The sequence below is a fragment of the Haliotis cracherodii genome, unplaced genomic scaffold (assembly GCF_022045235.1).
Source record: "Haliotis cracherodii isolate W230 unplaced genomic scaffold, xgHalCrac1.p SCAF_12, whole genome shotgun sequence".
In the NCBI taxonomy this organism is placed as follows: domain Eukaryota; kingdom Metazoa; phylum Mollusca; class Gastropoda; order Lepetellida; family Haliotidae; genus Haliotis; species Haliotis cracherodii.
Genome location: NW_027266267.1, coordinates 21,139,236 through 21,164,769, shown reverse-complemented (window position 1 = coordinate 21,164,769; position 25,534 = coordinate 21,139,236). Strand labels below are relative to the sequence as shown.

Below are 25,534 nucleotides of genomic sequence, written 5' to 3'. Positions count from 1 at the left end.
AACGATGGAAATCAAGTCCCCGGGTCTTCCACAGTAAGTCCCGTAAATAATCTCGTCTGAACCAGACGATCCAGTGATTGACATCACGAGAACTGATCCACACAATTGGGATCGATGACAGGCATCAACCAATTTTTTTAAGTCAGCGAGCCTGATCACCCGATCCGTTAGACGCCTCTTAGGACACGCTGAAGATCTATTCTTACCCGGATCTTCACGGGTCCACTTGCATAATGCTTGCCAAGTTTGGGAAGAGGTGGAGTATATATAGAGGGGTGTGATTTTTTCTATTCGAATATACACGCTATCATCGAGTTCCTGTGCAATAGGATTCCTTTGGAATCCCTGAAAACGAAAGCCATCTCGTTGCAAGCAGATAGAACAGACTTGGCCTTCTTCTTCGGAAATACTAGATGTTTCCACTGCTTTGATTGTGGTTTAGTCTCGGGCTGATAGCGGTGAACCCAAAACTCATCCATGCTACAATCAGTAAATTGTCTGGTCCAGACTCGATTATTTACAGACGTTAAACAACAAACAAACAAACAAACAATCAATCACTCAACAAAATCAGCTGGATCTGCCTCAAAACGAGGTCAATTCTTACAAATGATGATGAACCTGGACAGACGCTCCAGATGACGAATCAGAAACCTTGGAACATGATGAAACGTTTGTCATGCCCGGTTCAATCTTCAGAGAGATACCTGCTGTATTGGCCATGTGACGCATGGCGAGTCATTTGTTAGGATATCATACTTTTAACATTTCCTTAAAGGTGGCAGATGAAAGTCTTCCTGATCTTGGAGCATCTTCGAGGCTTTATCTTCCCCCTTTGAACTCTGCTACCCACCTCTTAACAGTGGCAAGGGTAGCAGCATTGGGATGTTGGAGTGAGTGAGTGAGTTGGGTTTAACCGCATTTAACAGTATTCCAGTTATATCACGGTGTGTCAGCTTAATGTGGGAGGAAAGCCAGAAGTGATTCAGGCCTCAGACGTTTACCACTTCCGTGAAACCAACGAGCACGTGTATGGTGCTGACAAACCTAGAAACATAATCGGGGCGAACCGGGATTCGAACCCACAATCATAGGCTTCTGGCGTGCCCAAGGGACACAACTTTGCACAGCGTATCGCGGTGCCTTAGACGACTGGCCCACCTGTAACTCCTGGGATGTTGGAGTTAGCCTTATATTTTTTCAGCTACAAATGCAAAAATAGATATCTTGTGAATTTAAATTACATGCCTAAGTGTGTTTTGAAAAAAATATCTATTTATAAAAAATGTTCCTGGTATTTTTTTTCTTGTTTTACAGTATGCAGTATAATTATTTTTTTCATGCTTAATCTGGGACAAGTAAGTACTTTCGATAAAACCTAAGCGCCAAAACCCCCCGCCCCTGACACACACACACACCTACAAATATTAAATGGTAGCACCAGACAATCCAGTGATTGGTATCATGAGAGTCGATCTATCACTTAGGATATGAGGTCAGTAGCCTCTTACAGCAAGCATTGATTACTGATACCAACTGGAGCTAATCAGAACCTTCATGGATCTTCTAAATGTTGTACACTTCAAAGCACTGTGATCACTTCGTGTTTCTAGGAGTGTAGTGGAGTCATTCTAAACAGGCTCAGACAAGCAGACAAGTAAGTGAATGTTGTTTAGTGCCTCAGTATTTAAAAAAAACAACTAACAAAAAAAGCCGGGTATAAGGCACAAGTAACTGAGTGAGTGAGTGAGTGTGTGAGTGAGTGAGCACAAACAACAAACGTATCTGGGACACATTCAACTGAAAAAGTTTATTTACAAAAAAAAGTTTAAAAACAATGTCAATGATGTCCGAAATGTAAGATGTCATATCACAGCATGGTGGTTCATATTTACCTTGTTACGATGAATGCATTGTAAAATGATCAAACTGGATAATTATGAAAAAAAACCAAACACCCATGTTAATACTATTCATAAGATATCTGTTTATCAGTCCATCTGATGAATCGAGCTTCTCACCCTTCAATGACCTTCACATGCAGGCAAAAACTATATAGACTGTTGGCATTGTTATTTCCCCCCATCACTGAAAAACCTACTGAAGTTACGCTAGCATACAGTTCCACACTTCCTGCACTGACACCACACAATTGCAAACCCTGGAGGGAAACAAACACAAACACAGAAAGGCCCACAGAGACTCAGACAGGTCCAGAGAGACCCATGGAGACTCCAAGAGCCTCAGACAGGTTCAGAGAGACCCACAGAGACTCCAAGAGCCACAGAAAGGTTCAGAGAGACCCACAGAGACTCCAAGAGCCTCAGACAGGTTCAGAGAGACCCACAGAGACTCCAAGAGCCTGAGACAGGTTCAGAGAGATCCATGGGGACTGCAAGAGACTCAGACAGGTTCAGAGAGACTCAGACAGGTTCAGAGAGACCCATGGAGACACCGAGAGACACAGACAGGTTTAGAGGGACCCAGAGAGAACCTGATTGGCTCAGGTAGGCCAAGAGAGGTCAAGATACGTTGAGAGACAAGTTGAGGTCCAGAGAGACTCATGCAGGTTGGAATACTCAAGAAATGACCCAGAGAGACTCAGACATGTTGAAATAAGCCAAGAGTGACCGAGAGAGACTTGGACATGTTGAAATAGGCCAAGAGTGACCCAGAGAGACTTGGACAGTTGAAATAGGCCAAGAGTGACCCAGACAGACTCAGACATGTTGAAATAGGCCAAGAGTGACCCAGACAGACTCAGACATGTTGAAATAGGCCAAGAGAGACCCAGACAGACTCAGACATGTTGAAATAGGCCAAGAGTGACCCAGACAGACTCAGACATGTTGAAATAGGCCAAGAGTGACCCAGACAGACTCAGACATGTTGAAATAGGCCAAGAGTGGCCCAGAGAGACTCAGACATGTTGAAATAGGCCAAGAGTGACCGAGAAAGACTTGGACATGTTGAAATAGGCCAAGAGTGACCCAGAGAGACTTGGACATGTTGAAATAGGCCAAGAGTGACCCAGACAGACTCAGACATGTTGAAATAGGCCAAGAGTGGCCCAGAGAGACTTGGACATGTTGAAATAGGCCAAGAGTGACCCAGACAGACTCAGACATGTTGAAATAGGCCAGGAGTAACCCAGAGAGACTTGGACAGGTTGAAATAGGCCAAGAGTGACCCAGACAGAGTTGGACAGTTGAAATAAGCCAAGAGTGACCCAGAGAGACTTGGACAGATTGAAATAAGCCAAGAGTGACCCAGAGACACTTGGACAGATTGAAATAGGCCAAGAGTGACCCAGAGACACTTGGACAGATTGAAATAGGCCAGGAGTAACCCAGAGACACTTGGACAGATTGAAATAGGCCAAGAGTGACCCAGAGAGACTTGGACAGGTTGAAATAGGCCAGGAGTAACCCAGAGAGACTTGGACAGGTTGAAATAGGCCAAGAGTGGCCCAGAGAGACTTGGACAGGTTGAAATAGGCCAGGAGTAACCCAGAGAGACTTGGACAGGTTGAAATAGGCCAAGAGTGGCCCAGAGAGACTTGGACAGGTTGAAATAGGCCAGGAGTGACCCAGAGAGACTCGGACATGTTGAAATAAGCCAAGAGTGACCTGAGAGACTCAGACAGGTTGAAATAGGCCAAGAGTGGCCCAGAGAGACTTGGACATGTTGAAATAGGCCAAGAGTGAACCAGAGAGACTCAGACAGGTTGAAATACTCCAGGACTGACCCAGAGAGACTCTGGAGATTCAGAGAGAAATAGGTTCAGAGAGGATGAGGCCTAACAAATCACACACTCCACCATAACATCCTCAGCCTGACACTGGTTCTCTGTGTATTTCCCTGTAGAAGGTCCTGATGGAGTTCCACTGCTTCTCTCGGATCCACACATGCGGCCTTCTGGCCTTGATGAAGTCCACCGCTTGCTCCGGCGTGTAGTTGTATGTCTGCAATATGGGAAATGGTGCATGAAATAAAAGTATATTCACTAGTTACTACTTAGGGAAAAAATATGGAGAGAGAGAGAGGCCAGTGCTGATGTACATACTTGTGTTTGCTTTTGTGAGGTGTGATCTTGTTTTACTGAACTTAACAATGGAAATCTGTGGACAAAGCCAAAACAATTGATTTTGATGATTCATGTGATCCAATCATCATATATTAGTTCACAACCAATTCTAGACATTACACCTCTACTGCACACGGAACTTGCAACCTTCTCTGCCTCAGACAGCCTAAGGGCTTTATCCATGACCAGAGAAATCAGGTTCTGTAGCTCACCTCAACATTCATGACTTTCATATAAGATCCCTATGTCCTCCCGACCTCAGAGAGCACGCCCCACAGGGGAGCTGTGAGTCCTCCCTCAGAGAGAACCCTACCTCTATCAGATAGCACCTAACCTCCATCAGACAGCACCCTCCCTCCATCAGAGAGCACCCTCCCTCCATCAGACAGCACCCTCCCTCCACCAGACAGCACCCTCCTTCCATCAGACAGCACCCTCCCTCCACCAGACAGCACCCTCCCTCCATCAGACATCACCCTCCCTCCATCAGGCAGCACCCTCCCTCCATCAGACAGCACCTCACCTCCATCAGACAGCACCCTACCTCCATCAGACATCACCCTCCTTCCATCAGATAGAACCCTACCTCCATCAGATAGCACCTTACCTCCATCAGATACCACCCTCCCTCCATCAGACAGCACCCTACCTCCATCAGACAGCACCCTACCTCCATCAGACAGCACCCTACCTCCATCAGACAGTACCCTACCTCCATCAGACAGCACCCTCCCTCCATCAGACAGCACCCTCCCTCCATCAGATAGCACCCTACCTCCATCAGACAGCACCCTCCCTCCATCAGACAGCACCCTACCTCCATCAGACAGCACCCTCCCTCTATCAGACAGCACCCTCCCTCCATCAGACAGCACCCTCCCTCCATCAGACAGCACCCTACCTCCATCAGACAGCACCCTACATCCATCAGACAGCACCCTCCCTCCATCAGATAGCACCCTCCCTCCATCAGACAGCACCCTACATCCATCAGACAGCACCCTCCCTCCATCAGACAGCACCCTCCCTCCATCAGACAGCACTCAACCTCCATCAGAGAGCACCCATCAGACAGTACCCTACCTCCATCAGACAGCACCCTACCTCTATCAGACAGGACCCTCCCTCCATCAGACAGCACTCAACCTCCATCAGAGACCACTCATCAGACAGTACCCTACCTCCATCAGACAGCACCCTACCTCCATCAGACAGTACCCTACCTCCATCAGACAGCACCCTACCTCCATCAGACAGCACCCTACCTCCATCAGACAGCACCCTACCTCCATCAGACAGCACCCTCCCTCCATCAGACAGCACCCTACCTCCATCAGACAGCACCCTACCTCCATCAGACAGCACCCTCCCTCCATCAGACAGCACCCTACCTCCATCAGGCAGCACCCTACCTCCATCGGATAGCACCCTACCTCCATCAGATAGCACCCTACCTCCATCAGACAGCACCCTCCCTCCATCAGACATCACCCTACCTCCATCAGACAGCACCCTACCTCCATCAGACAGCACCCTCCCTCCATCAGAAAGCACCCTACCTCCATCAGGCAGCACCCTACCTCCATCAGATAGCACCCTACCTCCATCAGATAGCACGCCACCACTGTGGAACTGCGTGTCCTCCCGGCCTTGCAGTGAACGTAGACCGTCTCCTTCTTCTCCCTGTACTTGGTAATGAAGTCCACAGCGCGGCGGATGTTGTCTTGAGATGGAGTTCCCACGTAGTCCACAGTGGGAAGCTGAAGCTGGTCGATGCCTCGCTGACGGAGATCCTGAGGGTAGAGAAAGCTTCATTAGCCTCAGACTTTGAAATGCGAGAAATGCAGGATTGGTACATGGACCATATCATAATCTGACTAAGGGATCAATCATTGTAAATCCCTTGGGGGACCGGAGATTTTTATTGGAGACACAATAATTTGTTCTCTGTTTTGCTCTCACAAGAGGTGAGGCGCAAGGGGGTTTAACATCGTATCATCCAAAATTATTACACTTATAAAGCGACATGCATGTGTGTGTGTGTGTGGCTGCTTGTACTACTCCAGACTGATGCCAATTTATAGTGCTAGCCCACTGAGATACCATGCCACAGTTTAACATGAATACCCCACCCAGACACGGTATACTGACTCTAAGCTGACCAGTCGTGGTTTTAGCCCTTAATCTCGAGCGCCAGGCAGGGTAACAACAAGTACCATCTTTTAACATCTTTTGGTATGATACGGCTGGGGATTAAACCCCGGACCATCTACTCTGCGGGGGGATGGATGCTCTACCTCTGGACCACGGTGGCGGTCTCTTTCACAATAAGCTCCAAGGTGACAAAACAATAAATATTCAAAATGAAGGTTGGCCTCAATAATGCTGTTATATTTGTATTTATACTGGTTTATACAATGATGAGACTGGTTGAGTTTATCAAAATACAAAATGTAAACCAATCAGTAGAATCAGGTTTACTTTGGGACAATATTTAAATTCACATGTAACTATCCCCTCTTCAACGAGGAACCAGTGCAGCTCACTTCAATGAGCAATCAGTGTGGCTGACCTCAATGAGCAGCCAGTGTGGCTGACCTCTATGTGCAACCAGTGTGGCTGACCTCAATATGCAACCAGTGCAGCTCACCTCAATGAGCAATCAGTGTGGCTGACCTCAATGAGCAACCAGTGTGGCTGACCTCAATATGCAACCAGTGTGGCTGACCTCAATGAGCAGCCAGTGCAGCTCACCTCAATGAGCTGCCAGTGCAGCTCACCTCAATGTGCAACCAGTGCAGCTCACCTCAATGTGCAACCAGTGCAGCTCACCTCAATGAGCAGCAGTTTGGCTCACCTCAATGAGTAGCCAGTGCAGCTCACCTCAATGTGCAACCAGTGTGGCTGACCTCAATGAGCAACCAGTGCAGCTGACCTCAATGAGCAACCAGTGCCATTCACCTCACATGTGCAACCAGTGTGGCTGACCTCAATGAGCAATCAGTGTGGCTGACCTCAATGAGCAGCCAGTGTGGCTGACCTCAATGTGCAACCAGTGTGGCTGACCTCAATGAGCAGCCAGTGCAGCTGACCTCAATGAGCAACAAGTGCAATTCACCTCACATGTGCAACCAGTGCGGCTCACCTCCTTTGAAGGTACAAGGCTCTCCAGCTCAAAGTTCTCGTTGACAGACACCAATGCAGTAACGCTCTCCTTTGCAGTCAACTGAAACAAAATAGAACCACATGATCATTTAATTTGAGGTTTGTTTTTGAAGTATTATGCAATTGTATTCCGCAGAATGTTTTCGTAATAGGCAGTATGGTGAGACCATCCTGCGCCGCTATTGTATTGGGTCATTGGCTTCCTGTTAGTCCCATTTTAAGACAAGCAAGGGTTGCTGAAGATCAGTTCAAACCCTGATCTTCTCTGGGGATACATGGGCAAGCGTATCACGTATCACATTGTTTGGTGCAAATTCTCAGTGAAATGATACACTGGCAAATTATCTCATCCCTTTATTTTTGACAAGCAATAGAGTTGTCAGGACGTATTCTAACCCGGGTCACCTGACCTGGGCTCCTACAAGGCTATAAACACCAGGCATCACCTGACATGGGTCCCCACAGGGTATAAACACCAGGCATCACTTGACATGGGTCCCTGTTGGGTATAAACACCAGGCATCACCTGCCCTGGGCCCCTACTGGGTATAAACACCAGGCATCACCTGACCTGGGTCTCGACAGGGTATAAACACTAGACATCACCTGACCTGGGTCCCGACAGGGTATAAACACTAGACATCACCTGACCTGGGTCCCGACAGGGTATAAACACCAGGCATCACCTGACCTGGATCCCCACGGCTTATAAACACCAGGCATCACCTGACCTGGGTCTCGACAGGGTATAAACACTAGACATCACCTGACCTGGGTCCCCACAGGGTATAAACACCAGGCATCATCTGCTCTGGGTCCCCACAGAGTATAAACACTAGATATCACCTGACCTGGGTCCCCACAGGGTATAAACACCAGGCATCACCTGACCTGGATCCCCATGGGATATAAACACAGGGGATCTCCAGACCTGGGTCCGTATTGGGTATAATATTAGGGCATCACTTGACCTCCTTCAGGATCCACTTGATCGGCAGAGCTCCCAGCACCACCGTGTCATCGATCCTGTTGTAGTACTTCCTGGACGACACCTGTGCCATGAACAGCGTGTAGCCCACGGTGGGGTAGAACGCAATCTTCGCGAACATGGACATGGCAACCTTCACCTCATTCTTGCCTCATCTGAAACAAAAGAGGGAGTTTGTTTTAAATGGAATACGCATGAAAATATCTTCAACTTAACTATATCTGACAGAATAATTCACAATGATTTTGATAACATATCAAGAAAGTGTCTCTCTAAAAACTGCACTATATCTCTCAACACCTAGAAGATCGACTACCTGGGTTGATCTAAATTTAGTCCAGAGGCCTCTCAGTTATGATTTTGGGTTGTCATACCTCTATTAAGAATCAATTCCATTGGTTAATTCTTTTGGTTAATTCATTGGACCCGTGAAGATCCGGGGTAGAACAGATCTTCAGCAACCCATGCTTGCTGTAAAAGGCGACTATGCTTGTCGTAAGAGGCAACTAACGGGATCGGGTGGTCAGGCTTGCTGACTTGGTTGATGCATGTCATCGATCCCAATTGCGTGGATGATGCTCATCATGTTTATCACTGGTCCAGACTCGATTATTTACAGACCGCCGTCATATAGCTGGAATATTGCTGAGTGCATACAATGTGACAAAACAATAACTTTTATTGTAGACCTTGAAATCATGTGACTGACAAAGACCCTGAATACTGACTTGTCACATGATCAGTATTGAACTGTCATGTGATGAATATTTACCCGTCTTCTAGAAATCGAGATGGTGTCTGGTACGAACATTTTATGGTTCGCAGCTAAGTTACTGTAATGTAACAGAGGACGGTTTAGACCCTTCATAAACCATAAAGTCAATTTCGAAAAAATGAATGATTACTCTTGACGAGGTCAGTATGGGAAAACAAGGACCCTCGAACCATGTTTTTGTTCCGGTTCGCCTTATATACAAGTGCATCCTGGGTAATGCTGTGCATCACTGAATAAAAGAGCACTGTACTTACGTCATCGTGTTAGCTCATTCTTATAGGGGGCACGGGTGGCCCAGTTGTCTAAGGCGCTGCAATTCACTGTTCAGAGTTGCGTCCCTTGGGCACGCCAGAAACCTATGATTTTGGGTTTGAATACTGGTTCGCCTCAATTATGTTTCTTAGTTTGTCAGCACCATACCCGTGCTTGTGGGATATAACTGGAATTCTGTTAAAAGCGGCGTTAAACCCAACTCACTCAATCACTCATTTTTATATACCGGTAGCACACTGGAATGCATCTTAAACAACAGTATGCCAGTTCCGATTCATAAAGTGAAGATATCGTCCATATTCAGAGTCAAGGACCGGTTATGCACAATGCCCAATGAGGAATGGATGTATCCTCAGGTACCGTTCTGTATTCTGATATAGGCTATGGTACATTTCTTTATACAGAAACATGCCTAGGGTACATATCCAGTGATATTAGTGCTGTTTTTGTTTCTCACCTTGAATGACATAAAATGTTGTGTTACTAAATTTTCTGTACACACTAGACCGAGCCATAATTGGAAGGGAGATAACTCTGTGGTTAGGGACTGCAAGTTTGTGTTTACAAGATCACAACTTTTGACAAATACCATATTTTCAATACAAATATTTAGCGCAATATTGTTAGGAAGCTAGAGCAAAAGGGGGGTTAAAATGTCAAAGATATTAATTCTTTATTGTACACTGTGACTAAACTGATGGACACGTTCGTAGAGCTGTAGACATAGATGTCAGTGTGGCGGTGAGGTGAGGTGAAATGGGGTTTAACGTCGCCTCCAAGATTATTGCACTTATATAGCGACGTGCATGTACGTGTGTGTGTGGCTGCTTGTACTAGTCCGGACTGATGCCGATTTATAGTGCTAGCTCACTGAGATACCATGCCGCAGTTTAACGTGAATACCTCACTCAGACACAGTATACTGACTCCGAGCCGACCAGTCCTTGTTTCAGCCCCTTAATGCCGAGCGCTAGAGAGGGTAACAACAAGTACCATCTTTTAACGTCCTTTGGTATGATGCGGCCGGGGATCGAACCCCGGACCTTCCGCTCTCAGTGGGGACGCTCTACCACTAGACCACAGAGGCGATCAAGATGTCAGGGAAGATCTGCAGTGTGATTTTCTCGGATACCAAGAACTCAACTGGAGAACTACAGGAAAAGATAATAGAAATATTTCTGCTCACACCACCTCTTTCCAATAACTTAACTTTTTCAAAAAGGGTCTATAAATAATGAAATGAATCTGATGTTTACTTAATTCAAAATCAGGAGGGGTAGATATTTTACATACATTTCTGTACTTTCACAACATGTTATGATTTATGTCAACTTGAAAACTTACAAGAACCATTACTGAGAAATATGTTTTCTAAGATGGGGTACAATCATGCTTTCCTACATTTGTTTTTAACTAGTGTAATACCTGAATATCAATAATATCACAGCTGATCACATGTGACAAGCGTTGCACAGAACTTCTCCTGCGCTGCGACTTGTCTAGTGATGCGAAAACTCCTCACATCGATAGCCCTCATACGCTGCCGAATACGGAAAAATTGTGGCTGTGTCAAGTGCTGCAGTGGAGTTTTGGCCTAACATGTGGAGACGGAGCACAGTTTATTAAAATGCATAATTAGGTTTGTTTTCGTATAAAAGGTAACTTGATTTAGTTTGCGGTAGTCTTTGACCCCTTAGACACTAAGATTTAATGAACAATTACCCGCCTTCGCGTTCCCTAGTTTATCAATTGTGCAAAAGGAACTTAAAAGCGCGGCGTTCCTGGCACAGGGAGCAGTTATTATTTTAATGTTTTCTCAAACATTAAAATCAAAGTACTGCAGCTGTAGATGAACATTTCGGCAACATTTCTGAACAAGAGTACATTAATTCTTAGTAAATTTTTGTATTAATTACAAAGACTTACTACAGCATAATGTTACAATCACTAATTGCGTGAAATCGCAAACCTCACAATAGTATCTCCATGTAACATGTAAAGTTGTCAGTGTTATTAGTTTCGCATACTGGTACAAAGTTCACTCAAGGGTCGTCCGGTTGACAATGTCGGGATTAAGGGTTATCGTTGGCTGTAAACGTGTGATCGACTATGCTGTCAAGGTAACGCATATGCATTTATCACGCCAAATCACTTTGGTGAACTCTCAGAATGGGTGTTCACCAATGTGAAATAAAAATGTGTGAATATTCTACCCAAAACTTTCTTTCCACTCACAGCCATCAATTGACATGATTTTATCGTATGTTCACTCGCGAGGAATTACTATGACCGTTTCGATTGGCGTTTTCATTATTATTTATTTCTGTTAAACGCTTACAATGCTAATGCAGTGCTCTAGGGCTATACTTTAGCTCCTCCAGGAGACATCAAATTGGGTCAGTTAGAAGATCTAATTGATTTTGAAGGCAAACCAAAATTACTGAACCACAACCTGCTTGGTTACATAAAATGATGACAGATCACAGTGAACTGAGTTTTTCATTGGTCAAACAAAATATTTTGAGTTTTGTTTATTTCATCGCTTTTATATAATAAGCCATGAACAGAGCACCAGATAAGCTGCGTATCTGCATGAAATACGCATCAGAAATGCAGAAATATGCAGTAAAATATAATCCAAGCATATCAAATACGCAATGAAGATTTCAGATACGCTGCAAAAATAAAACTTGTGTGTATCATCAAAATATTGTGAAGTAACCCTGCGTATTCGATTAGCAAATCAGCAACTTATTTTGAAATTATAAACGGGCATTCCGTCAACCTTGCCAAATCCACAATGACAGTTACGTCATGATCATTTGCCATCACACTTTCTTGTGGAAGTACTGTAGTATTTTTGAGTCCTATGAAGCTCTCGAACCCACACGACACCAGTTTGCAGGGACTAGATGAATAGTGTTTTTAAATATTTAACTTAAATACCCACATGTGTAAAAAATAGTGGGTAACAGAAATTTGAATACGCAATAGAATTACTGATACCCAATGATTTTAAAATGCATGGGTAAAATACCCACAACACCAAAAGCTTATCTGGAGCTCTGCATCGATGATCACTATCGATTGTTTTACCATTGAAATGTACCCTGTGTATGCCGACGATTTATATGTATACTCTGACCCCGTGGTATCGTGGCATTCATGGTACCGCGGCATTTGTGATTTCCGGTCATTCACGCTGACTATTTATGGAAATCAGATACCAGGAAGTTCTCGCATCGTAAACAATTTCAATTTCCTCGGAATGTTCCGTCTGCTGTAAGTAAGGAGTTATTAAAGCGTTGATACTTACTTCTGGCATCTTTTTAATATTGCCTTACCCCCATCTATCAATGGCCAATGATATAACCCACAGTTTCCCAAGTAAACTTCTCTATCAACCTGAACTAGATCATCTGCATATTCATCCTTAGAAATGTGTTCTTCACTATTAGCCAAATGATAAATACATGCTTTTGGTATACTGGGAGTGCTTTTTATATATTTATTATTAACTTTTAACATTTTTAAAGGCTTTAAACACATGTTAAACATGTTAAAGGAATTTTGTTCGCCTAAACTTAGCAAGGCAAGATGTTTACAGCAACTAGCTTTACAAGATTAGGGGAGATAACTCTTTGCACAAGGTCAATGATGTTCCTGGAATGACCTCATGGTGGATTCGGATTGGCAGCGGCAGTGACATGCCGGGGGTGAAAATGTGGAGGTGTTATGTCTGTTTTTTGTTAATGTCGTCATGGCGTAAACATGGTAAAGTGATTGTGGATCCATTTATGACATAAACTGTTTCAAAATTTCCAAAATCAGGATTCACTTAGATATTGTCTTTGTCCAAAACGATTTGGTAAAAAAAATCTGGGCACAACTCAATATGTTGTATATACCTGGGGTCCATTTTGAGGGACTATATCCTCCCCATTAATTGGAACAAATAGGTGCGCACTGCACTTCACAGTGCACAATTTTTGGATTCCAAGTAACGTCGTGGGAGTAATGGAAGATCAGGTCCTTATTGCCAGTTTGTTTGTTGTTTAACGCCGCTCTCAGCAATATTCCAGCTATATGACCGCAGTCTGTAAATAATCAAGTCTGGACCAGACAATCCAGTGATTAACATCATGAGCATTGATCCATGCATTTGGGATCGATGACTTGCATGAACCAAGTCAGCGAGCCTGACCACCCGATCCCGTTCGTCGCCTTTTACGACAAGCATAGTCACCTTTTACGGCTTTAGGTTGCTGAAGACCTATTCTATCCCGGATCTTCACGGGTCTTTATACCGTGGAGGGGCACGGGTGGCCCAGTCGTCTAAGGCACTTCGATTCACTGTGCAGACTTGTGTCCCTTGGGCACGCCGGAAACCTATGATTGTGGGTTCGAATCCCGGTTTGCCCCGATTATGTTCATAGGTTTGTCAGCACCATACCCGTGCTCGTGGGTTTCACCGAAGTGGTAAACGTCTGAGACCTGCATCACTTCGGGCTTTCCTCCCACATTAAGCTGACACGCTGCGATATGACTGGAATACTGTTAAAAGCGGCGTTAAACCCAACTCACTCACTCACTTTATACCATGAGCCAGAGGGACGCAAAAAAACCATGTACCCCTCATGATCTACTACAACAAATTTATCTCACCTACACGTTTATTTATTGTTGGGTACAGGGTATTCAAGTTAGCTCATATTGTGGCCTGTTTGTCTGTCATTCGTTGTCTATTCTCCTCAGAAACCACAAATGATTTCTTCAAGAGGCTCAAATCTGATTTCAATATGGTTGCCATTTACTCATTCAGATCAAAATGGAAATAAATTTTCATACATGAGTGGTTAGTGTTGGGGCTCAACTAAAATTATTCATTTTGACCTTAATTTGACCTTTGCACAACCAAACTGAAAGCTGTCACTTCTTATGGCCGTTAGTGTGCCATTTCTGTTCAAAATGTAATTAAAGCTGGCATATGTGTAGTTAGCATGGTTAGAAGTGGAGGTCTGCTCACATGCAGTATTCAAAATAATCACCTGCCTGTAGGCCCGTGGCAGGTAAATCTTGTGTTGGGCCAGTAGTTTCAAATTTGTATGGGTCTTACCGTATTCGACGTAATAAGCACCCAGGGCGCTCTCAGAATTAGAAATAGGGGGCTCTTGTTAGAATGGTATTTTGGTGGAAAAAAACAGAGTTGAAAGACAAATTTCATGGTTTATGCTGACACTGAAATGTTTAGATGCGACAGATACATTTTTCCAGAATTTAATTGCCCATAATTAAGAATGCATATAACACACGAGTGCGTATTATACACAAATAAATAAGTCTTGTGTACATTGATCAATCGGAAGGAGTGCTAATTGGTATTGTTCACTAGCCAATATATTAGCAAATATCGCAGTGGGTGCTTATTAAAGCGGGGCGCTTATTACGTCGAATACAGTAATGGCCTACTTTAAATTTTCTTGCCAAGTTTCAGTTGTGAATCTAACCGCCAGCTACACACCTCGTCATTCAATGGCTACGAGGTGTGACATACATGTTTGTGAATAACTTACCGCTGAACATGCCAGTTGGACCTGAGTTTGGGTTTGATCTAATTACCTTACCGTTTTTTCCACAACCATTAATGAACATGATAATTGTTAGACCTATGCACACTTCAGGGTTTTTTCCTTTTGGCTACACGGAAGACCCCTGCCTGTACAATGATTAAGGACTAGCACCATGGCCCAGGTCTGTAGGTCTAGATGCTCTTTTTGAAAACTTAGAGACCATGTAAATTAAGGGGTTTGAAAATTTAAAAGAAAAATAAAGGATTAAAATAATTTGGCTTCAAGGTTTACTCACAAGACATACGAGAGAATTTGGTTGCCAATCAGATTTCAGAGCCTTTTTTTTTCATGAAGCAGTGACCTCCAAATTATCTGTCTCTTACGAAACACCCTGGCTCCCCTGTAGCCCTACCCCATAACAATACTATAACTACCTGGAGGGGTGGTTGGGTAGCCTAGTGGTTAAAGCGTTCGCTCGTCACGCCCAAGAACCGGGTTCGATTCCCGACATGGGTACAATGTGTGAAGCCCATTTCTGGTGTCCCCCGCCGTGATATTGCTGGAATATTGCTAAAAGCGGGGTAAAACCATACTCACTCACTCACAATAACTAGCTGGTTCAATGTGCCCCTGCTCCAGAGACTTTCACCAAGTGAGTAAATTATGACCTCCATTACTTTAGACTTTCTCTACACAATGAACAGACACAATATGACACACCAGCAACACAAATAGAAAGGATCCCCAGCAAACTATCAATCCAAGCTGTATTCCGTGGAATATTTTGCTGAAATGCACACTCCGTGCAGAAATGTATTTTGCAGAGAATCACATTTGATCAGCGTTAGAAATTGGCACTATAGTCCTATAGTCCTTGCCAAACTGGCCAATAGTTAAGGTATCTCAAGGACTAGTAGAAATTTGACATTTTTAAGGGTTTTGCTGTATGTTATCATCATAAGGACTAGGCTTAAATTGTTAGTTTACATCGCCGGTTGATGCTGAAATTGTGCAGAATTTTGCATTTATCTGCTGCAGATTTTGTCAAATACACTGCAGAAAAATTTTGCTTTTGTATTATTGTGTACTGAAAGTGCATTTGTTTATGTTACTCAAGTGATCTCCAGATTCGCTTCAATAAGCTATTCTAGCTGTTGATAAGTTCATCATAAAAATGCCTGCCACAAGTCAAAATTCACGAAAACGAAGCTTAAAAGTTTGCAGAATTGTGTGTACAATTGTGTGCAGAATTATATCCAAATTTGGTTGGAGTACAAAAATTGACAGTGAAGTACAGGAGAAACTGAATCATGAATGGGTATGCTGGTCAGGCTCGGTGACTAAGTTCTCGGTGACCACGTGTCTTCATACCCCGACTTTGGAATTTTGCTCATTATATTGATCACTGGATTGTCTGGTCCATAGAGGTATACCATGTATACCATGGTTTTTGTTAGCTGTGGTATGTACCGGTAAACTTTCTTACTATACTGGTACTTCGTCAAATTCCGAAAACCGTGTACGCTACGGAAATTTCCGATGATGAATATTACGTTTCTTCATAGTTTAAGTAATATTTTTTATGTACCTGTGTTACAAACAACTAATATATAGTGAGGGACGTCAGATTTAAAAAAATGTCCATAGAAAGTTATGTTTTATTTGAATTTCCCGTGCAAATCCCGTCTCGAGAGTGAACTGCATGTCTGCTTGGTAACAAAATGGCGATTCGTGGCCGTGATAAATGCAAGAGCCAAAGCTTCGGTATGGAATTACTTTGGCCTGAAAAAACGAAAATAGACGGTATTGTTGAAGAGAATTTATAAAAAAAGGTATAAATGGCGTAAATGAAGGCTTTTCTCTGTGTGTTCATGGTACTGTATTTTTCATTGTACCCAGTGGTCCATACTTTATTATTTAAACACAGTATATGTACATATGTGTCTATGTATGGACACATTAGATTAGGTAATACGTTACCACTGTTATACCGAGGCTGTTGTCTCCCACAACTGCTGCTATAGCGAAATCTACCACAGAGATCTCAATTACCTCATGCAGCACGTGCGTAGCCACCTAGCTGCCATGTGACACCCTTCACTCTTGTCTCCTTCGCTTGCGTAGCAAGACGTGTAATCCTCTGCTGAAGCGTTCCTCAAATATTCGGTGATATTTATTATAGTTTATTCTCTGATAAACTGTGCTTTTATGGGGTGTTGCGGTAGCTATGCTTGGATATAATTTTCCCGCCAAACAGAGAATTTTTCCCGCCCTTCTACAAAACTCAGAATGCCTTTCTGAAGTTGGCAATTTTGGTTGCGTTAAATGTCAAACAATACTCTGAGGTTTGCTGTTAAGGGTATTTGTTGTTGTGTAAACTGCGCTGAACGTTTTGTTTATTGTCTGCATGAAACTGCAAGTTAGTCGAGTGAGAGTTATCTCCCTTGCTCCATTATCCGGCTGACCTGGTGTGTATACTTTCAGATCCGCGTGAAGCCTGACAAGATGGGCGTGGTCACAGAGGGGGTGAAGCACAGCATGAACCCCTTCGACGAGATCGCCATCGAGGAGGCCATCCGGATGAAGGAGAAGAAGATCGCCAGCGAGGTCATCGCTGTGTCGTGTGGTCCTCCACAGTGTCAGGTAAGGAGTATTATGTGTTCTGGTGGGGCCACCTGCCTGATTGTGTGTTGTAACCCATAGGCGGGGATCTATGCTCATGCCTTCAGTCATTGTTTTGTCAACTTCCCGAGGCAAAGGAGTTAACTGACTATAAAAGTCCAGTTTCCACCCTTGCCGAACTAGGCTGGTATTATGGAGTTACAGTTTGGCTGGACTAACGAGTCTATGGATAGTCCAATCAAAATCGCATACCGAAATCGAAATCCGGTTCGTAAACTGTCGTGCAGATTTCGATCGACTGCAGTATTTACAAAGCATGTGCACCGCCAACTTGTTGTCAGCCGATATTATTCCAAATCTTTTCATGTTTTTAATCAAGGTGCTCACGTGATTTGATGCATTTCGCAATGTAAGACCCGTTTTATCACAATATAGATCTTGATTATCGATCAGATCGTCCCTACTGCCACCATTTTGTGTGAAGCAAACGCAAGTGATACGAGAGTTGGAATCTGATTGGTCCATAGGAGAGGCTTAGAAGGGACATAACTGGTAATAGCCACTGGTGGCGCTACGATCGAGCCCAGTAATTCCGGCCTAGTTCGGCAAGGGTGGAAACTGGACTTTTAAAGTCAGTTAATTCTCTTGCCTCGGGAAGATGTTGTTTTGTGTGATTAAGACTTGATTGTTATATGGAGTGAAACGATGACTGTTAAACAACATTCACTAATGCATTTGACCCGTGAAGATCTGGGTAGATATTGAGTCGTACCAGACCCTTGAAGATCCGGGGTAGAATTGGTCTTCAGCAACCCATGCTTGCTGTAAAAGGCAACAATGCTTGTCGTAAGAGGTGACTAACAGGATTGGGTGGTCAGGGTTGCTGACCTGGTTGATGTCAATCACTGGATTGTCAGGTCCAGACTTGATTATTTACAGACTGCCGTGATATAGCTGGAATATTACTGAGTGCGGCGTTAAACAACAAACAAACACGAACCCGTTCAAATCAAAATGTAAAAAATGTACCATTTTTCACCAAAATCAGATTTTGTAACACGTGTATGGTACAAGTTCACTGTATTGTGACATGATATGGTCGACCATCATAGCACACTGATTTGTTGAGTATAAGTGGCATGTTTCCCATTTGTGTTACCTAGGAAACGCTGCGAACTGCCATGGCGATGGGAGCAGACAAGGCTATCCACGTGGAGCTGGACGCCAAACAGGCTGAGACGATTCAGCCGCTTCATGTGGCCAAAATACTTGCCAAGATATCCCAGGAGGAGAAAGCTGATGTCATCATTGTCGGGAAACAGGTAATGGTTACCTTGGTAACGCTTGTTTAGATCTGTTGTTTGTGATTTTCCCAGTCTACATAGTTTATGCTGGATCACTGAAAGATATGTTATCTTTAGTAATATGGGGCCAGGATGCCCCCGAGCCCCTCTTTAATCCACCAGTGCTTGGTGATGTGTTGTGTTACTATGGTAACTGAGGTGATTAATTGTACTACCATGGTAACAGAGATGACGAGGTGTGTCACCCTGGTAACTGAGTTCAGGTGTTTGACCATGGTAACTGAGGTGTTGATTTTGTTACCATGGTAACTGAGGTGTTGATTTTGTTAACATTTCTGGTGTCCCCTGTGGTGATATTGCTGGATTATTGCTAATAGCGGCGTAAAATCATACTCACTGATGAAAAAAATAGTCCGTTTTTATGAGTATAGGACACACGATGTCATGTCTGATAAATCCCTGACGTGTGTTTTAAGTGTTTTCAGCTTGTTCAATAACAACTACAAAAAAAACACTGTGACTGACCAATCCTACTTTGCAAGTCACCATGGTAACGATGAAGTGTGATGCAAGACTTCACAACTCCCTGCTGTGTTTGTTGTAGGCAATTGATGGCGACTGCAACCAGACCGGACAGATGACCGCTGCCCTGCTGGACTGGCCACAGGTGAGATAGCCCACCCACTGACACTAACATGTGAACAGAGAAGCAGCTTGGCAGAAGTCCGCTAGCTGTGATGGTATACTGGAATACTGCTAAGTGCGATGTTAAACAACTAACAAACAAACAAAGAACATTTTCTGACCCTGTCTGACTTCCTGCTCAAGTAGGTCCCCAGTGGCCCCTCCAGCAGGGGCAGCTGATCTGTATACTGGGTGGTGAGGCTGTGGCTGGAGGGGCAGCTGATCTGTATACTGGGTGGTGAGGCTCTGGCTGGAGGGGCAGCTGATCTGTATACTGGGTGATGAGGCTCTGGCTGGAGGGGCAGCTGATCTGTATACTGGGTGGTGAGGCTCTGGCTGGAAGGGGCAGCTAATCTGTATACTGGGTGATGAGGCTCTGGCTGGAAGGGGAACTGATCTGTATACTGGGTGATGAGGCTCTGGCTGGAGGGGGCAGCTGATCTGTATACTGGGTGATGAGGCTCTGGCTGGAAGGGGAACTGATCTGTATACTGGGTGATGAGGCTCTGGCTGGAGGGGCAGCTGATCTGTATACTGGGTGGTGAGGCTCTGTGACAGAGCTGGCTGGAGGGGCAGCTGATCTGTATACTGGGTGGTGAGGCTCTGGCTGGAGGGGGCAGCTGATCTGTATACTGGGTGATGAGGATCTGGCTGGAGGGGCAGCTGATCTGTATACTGGGTGATGAGGCTCTGGCTGGAGGGGCAGCTGATCTGTATACTGGGTGGTGAGGCTCTGGCTGGAGGGGCAGCTGATCTGTATACTGGGTGATGAGGCTCTGGCTGGAGGGGCAGCTGATCTGTATACTGGGTGGTGAGGCTCTGTGACAGAGCTGGCTGGAGGGGCAGCTGATCTGTATACTGGGTGGTGAGGCTCTGGCTGGAGGTGCAGCTGATCTGTATACTGGGTGGTGAGGCTCTGTGACAGAGCTGGCTGGAGGGGCAGCTGATCTGTATACTGGGTGGTGAGGCTCTGGCTGGAGGGGCAGCTGATCTGTATACTGGGTGGTGAGGCTCTGTGACAGAGCTGGCTGGAGGGGCAGCTGATCTGTATACTGGGTGGTGAGGCTCTGGCTGGAGGGGCAGCTGATCTGTATACTGGGTGGTGAGGCTCTGTGGCAGAGCTGGCTGGGAGTCATTGTACCCTGGTTCACCTGGTCAGGTAGCCTCGAGGTAAAAGCGTTCGCTCGTCACACCGAAGACTTGGGTTCTATTCCCAACATGGGTACAATGTGTGCAGCCCATTTCTGGTGTCCCCCCGCCGTGATATTGCTGGAATATTGCTCAAAGCTGCGTGTAACCATACCCATTCATTCACCTGGCTCAGCAAATAAAACACAGCCACCATAAACACCCCCAAATTATGGACCATGCTCCATAGAAAAGAAATTTCAGCTCAAAAGGAAAAATGTCCATTCTCATCCCTGCGTACTGTGGATGATATTGAGAACATTTCACTGCACTCACTATGCAGAGTTGCAGCCCTAAGTTGTACCAGGATTCATTCATTGTGGGTTTGACCCTAGGTAAAAGTCTAAGACCTGCATCACTTTATCACGTTTTTGGTTTTACTCCCACATGAAACTGCTGAGTTATGGCATGACTTACTCACTCTTTCCTACAGGCTACATTTGCATCAGAGGTCATCAAGAATAATGGAGACTTGACAGTGACGCGGGAAGTAGACGGAGGCCTGGAAACAATCAAAGTGAAACTCCCGGCCGTCATCACTGCAGATCTGCGTCTTAATGAACCTCGATATGCCACACTCCCTAACATCATGGTAGGTCAGATGAACCTCATTATGCCAAACTCCCTAACATCGTGGTAGGTCAGATGAACCTCATTATGCCAAACTCCCTGACATCATGGTAGGTCAGATGAACCTCCGTATGCCACACTCCCTAACATCATGGTAAGCCACACTCCCTAACATCGTGGTAAGCCACACTCCCTAACTGGGTCGGTCGGATAGCCTAGTGGTTAAAGCGTTTGCTCGTCACGCCGAAGACCCAGGTTCGATTCCCGACATTGGTACAATGTGTGAAGCCCATTTGTGGTGTCCCCCACGGTGATATTGCTGGAATATTGCTAAAAGTGGCGTAAAACCATACTCACTCACTCACTCACTCACTCATGGTAAGTCAGATGAACCTCCGTATGCCACACTCCCTAACATCATGGTAAGCCACACTCCCTAACAGGGGCGGTCGGGTAGCCTAGTGGTTAAAGCGTTCGCTCGTCACGCTGAAGACCCGGGTTTGATTCCCGACATGGGTACAATGTGTGAAGCCCATTTCTGGTGTCCCCTGCCGCGATATTGCTGGAATATTGCTAAAAGCGGCGTAAAACCATACTCACTCACTCACTCACTCACTCACTCATTGACTCCCTAACATCGTGGTAGGTCAGATGAACCTCAGTATGCCACACACCCTAACATTATGATAGTTCAGATGAACCTCGATAGACCACACTCCCTAACATCATGGTAGGCCACACTCCCTAATATCCCAGATCATTCAAAGCAGCCCATCCCCGCCCCCCACCTCCACCACCCCTACCCTTTGGATGGCATGGCAATTCCAAACCTACCATACAACTGCTGACACTGACGGCCTGTTGTCCACAGAAAGCCAAGAAGAAGCCGCTGGCCAAGAAGAAGGCAAGTGACTACGGGGTGGACCTGACCCCCACTCACCAGATCCTGTCCGTGGAGGACCCACCTGTCCGGGAGGCGGGGCAGAAGCTGGAGACCACAGAGGACCTAGTTGCCAAGCTGAGGGAGGCGGGGCTCGTGCCCTCATGATGACAGAAGGATCCTTCCCATAATAGAATTGTATGTTTATCAGTCCTTGTTATTGTGTTTACAGAAAGAGACTTGACCCATTTGGGGTTAATTTAGCTGCTATTTGTTGTCTCTGACTGCAGTGAGGGGCCGTCGGATAGCCTAGTGGTTAAAGCGTTCGCTCGTCACGCCGAAGACCCGGGTTTGATTCCCGACATGGGTACAATGTGTGAAGCCCATTTCTGGTGTCCCCTGCCGTGATATTACTGGAATATTGCTAAAAGCGGCGTAAAACCATACTCACTCTCTCTCTACGACTACAGTGAAGCTTTTGTTTTGTTAATCCCCCGTTTGCGGACAGATATATGTTGTAGAGGTCAGTTTTTGTTAATAAGAGCAACAAAAGGTTTTCTTTATTCAATAGAAATCTCTGCTAAAAGCAGCGTCCATGGTATGATTCTGACATATCATGAGCATATGTTTATGAATCGCTATGATACCTGGTTTTTGCGTAAAGGTTAGCATATCCTGCCCCACAGGTGGCAGCCATCACAAACTCATGCAAAGGCAAGTCAATTGTTGACCTAAAAATACATGTGAACATATGGTACAAGTGAAAATAGAAAGTTGCATCGACATCATTTTTGTTACTTATACGTCAAATTTGGAAATGTTCCCCACATGTCTGCCATGAAACTTTTTCAAAGCTTTACCGAGTCCTTCACTAAAGATATCATCGATCCCAATTGCGTGGATCAATGCTCATGATATCAATCACTGGATTGTCTGGTCCAGACTTGATTATTTATATGACTGGAATATTGCTGAGTGCAGCTTAAACAACAAACCAACCAACCAACCAAAGCATGTTTCTGAAATTCATGTCCCAAGTATCTCATGCTTGTCTCCCTGTGGGGATTCAGGGTCAGAATACTGTGACAGCATTAATAACAATTGCTTACTTACTCACTTACCTGGTTGAAAACTCATCAACCCCATTCTCATATTTTATTCTCGACCCATGAAGATTCCGGGGAAGAATAGGTCTTCAGCAACCCATGCTTGCCGTAAAAGGTGACTATGCTTGTAGTAAAAGGCGACTGACGGGATCGGGTGGTCAGGCTCGCTGACTTGGTTGATGCATGTCATCGATCCCAATTGCATGGATCGATGCTCATGATGTCAATCACTGGATTGTCTGGTCCAGACTCGATTATTTACACATAGCCGTCATATAGCTGGAATATTACTGACAGAGGCGTTAAACAACAAACCAACAAAAACAACAAATCATATTTTATTCTCATTCATCCACTACCTGTTCCTATTTCAGGTATGTATGTAACCAAGAAGAGTTGTCTCCCTTGATATCAGGTGCATGATGGGACTCTGTCAGTGATTGCGCCCTGTGTGTATGTTGCCATGGATACAGTCTGTAATTACTCTGTAAAGTATGTAATTATAATTGTGTTGGTGAGAGTTTTGTGTGTGATGAATTAAATATTTAGGACACTGTCTCTTTTGTTGTTTTGTGCACCATAGCTTAAGTTTAACATGGATGCCCAACTCAGACACAGTATACTGACTCCAAGCCTACCAGTCTTTCTATCACATCCAACAGACCCGTGAAGATTCCGGGGTAGAATAGGTGTTCAGCAACCCATGCTTGCCGTAAAAAGTGACTATGCTTGTCGTAAGAGGCGACTAACGGGATCAGGTGGTCAGGCTCGCTGACTTGGTTGATGCATGTCATTGATCCAATAGTGTGGATCAATGCTCATGACATTAATCACTGGATTGTCTGGTCCAGACTTGATTATTTACAGACCGCCGTCATATAGCTGAAATATTGCTGAGAGCAGCGTAAAACAACAAACCAAACAAAACTCACATCCAAAACTGGCTCCCACAGGAGATATCTTGGGTGAGATCAAGTGATATCTACATTGTAAATATGGCTGCAATGAAATTGCAGACCATTGCAACGTCTTTGGTTACCATGACGTCACAATCAAATGACATCACTAAAGGCTCTGCTACTGAAGCTGTTAGCAGTACTTTTTACACTTCAGACACTGCTTGTTACTGTCTACAAACTGAACAGATTGGAAGAATGATGTTGGATGATAAATAAAATCTCACCCTCATGTCTTTTGACATCAAACATATCAAACACTAACGCCTCCGTGGTCTAGTGGTAGAGCGTCCGCCCGGAGAGCGGAAGGTCCGGGGGTTTGATCCCCGGCCGCGTCATACCAAAAGCCCTTAATAGATTGTACATGTTGTTACCCTGTCTGGCGCTCGGCAAGCCTCAGTTTTTTTTTCTCACTTTTTTCAACTCGTGATTCTCTATTTATCTCCAAAATACTGAGCGCCAGCCAGGGAAACAACAAGTAGCATATTTTGATGTCTTCTGGAATGACATGGCGATTGCATAAAACCATCAAACTTCTGCCATCCAGGCAGTTGCTCCATCCACTACACCACAGTGTTGGTTTCCTGACTTGAAGGAAGATTGACGTCATGCAATTCACTGTGGAGAGTCAGTGGCCAAGGCGTCTAAGGCAACATGATTCGCTGTGCAGAGTTGCATCCCTTGGGCACGCCAGAAACCTATGATTGTGGGATCGAAACCTGGTTCACCTCGATTGTTTCTAGGTTTCACGTGCTCGTGGGTTTCACCGAAGTGGTAAATGTCTTAGACCTGCATCACTTCGGGCTTTCCTCCCACATTGAGCTGACACACAGTGATATAATTGGAATATTGTTAAAAGCGGTGTTAAACCCAACTCACTCACTCACTCAATACCCCTCAGCCATGTGAGGATCAGATAATTCCGGCTCATAGATTTATCCTAATAACAATTGGGCTTTTTCGGCATCAAGATGGTAAACCTCTTCCAGTGTCACTTTGGGTTTTCCTCCCAGATAATACGAACCTATGATTTGACTGAACAACTATCCAGCCTTCGAAATTCGTCTTTTGAAATTTAGTCGTCCAGAGGAAGTATTTCACTAGTCCTCAAGTCTGATGCTGCTCCTGCTTGAAAGCGACAACATTTTTTACAATGTTTGACAATGTTTAAATGTCAGTTTTCTTCAGTTCCAATTTGAAGCAAAATGAAGCCATGAACAGCTGCTAGTTAATGAGGATTAGACCGCCTCCGTGGTCTAGTTGTAGAGCGTCCGCCCTGAGAGCGGAAGGTCCGAGGTTCGATCCCCGACCGCGTCATACCAAAAGACGTTAAAAGATGGTACTTGTTGTTATCCTGTCTGGCGCT

General features: G+C 44.7%; 2 protein-coding genes across 2 annotated transcripts; one reads left to right on the top strand and one right to left on the bottom strand.

Moving 5' to 3' along the window:
* Positions 1-3,374: 3,374 nt before the first annotated feature.
* Positions 3,375-10,783, bottom strand: LOC139457642 (phosphatidylglycerophosphatase and protein-tyrosine phosphatase 1-like). Its single transcript, XM_071238995.1, has 5 exons — positions 10,714-10,783; positions 8,224-8,395; positions 7,233-7,313; positions 5,689-5,880; positions 3,375-3,965 (listed from the first exon to the last, which is right to left on the bottom strand). The coding sequence occupies exons 2-5, from the start codon at positions 8,365-8,367 to the stop codon at positions 3,831-3,833; spliced, it is 552 nt and encodes a 183-aa protein (XP_071095096.1). The 5' UTR covers positions 8,368-8,395; positions 10,714-10,783; the 3' UTR covers positions 3,375-3,830.
* Positions 10,784-11,316: 533 nt separating this feature from the next.
* Positions 11,317-23,756, top strand: LOC139457641 (electron transfer flavoprotein subunit beta-like). Its single transcript, XM_071238994.1, has 7 exons — positions 11,317-11,408; positions 17,343-17,501; positions 18,644-18,802; positions 19,389-19,451; positions 21,090-21,248; positions 22,098-22,304; positions 23,587-23,756. The coding sequence occupies exons 1-6, from the start codon at positions 11,352-11,354 to the stop codon at positions 22,272-22,274; spliced, it is 774 nt and encodes a 257-aa protein (XP_071095095.1). The 5' UTR covers positions 11,317-11,351; the 3' UTR covers positions 22,275-22,304; positions 23,587-23,756.
* The last annotated feature ends 1,778 nt before the right edge of the window (positions 23,757-25,534 follow it).

Bases quoted from the DNA above. Each gene is read 5' to 3' on its own strand.
- LOC139457642 (XM_071238995.1), bottom strand. From the start codon at position 8,367: ATGTCCATGTTCGCGAAGATTGCGTTCTACCCCACCGTGGGCTACACG. The intron at 7,314-8,223 runs GTCAAGTGATGC...ATTTTGTTTCAG, and splicing joins TCAAGTGGATCCTGAAGGAG to TTGACTGCAAAGGAGAGCGT. The intron at 3,966-5,688 runs GTAGGGTGCTAT...CCCATATTGCAG, and splicing joins TGGCGTGCTATCTGATGGAG to ACATACAACTACACGCCGGA.
- LOC139457641 (XM_071238994.1), top strand. From the start codon at position 11,352: ATGTCGGGATTAAGGGTTATCGTTGGCTGTAAACGTGTGATCGACTAT. The intron at 18,803-19,388 runs GTAATGGTTACC...TGTTTGTTGTAG, and splicing joins TCATCATTGTCGGGAAACAG to GCAATTGATGGCGACTGCAA. The intron at 21,249-22,097 runs GTAGGTCAGATG...TGTTGTCCACAG, and splicing joins CCACACTCCCTAACATCATG to AAAGCCAAGAAGAAGCCGCT.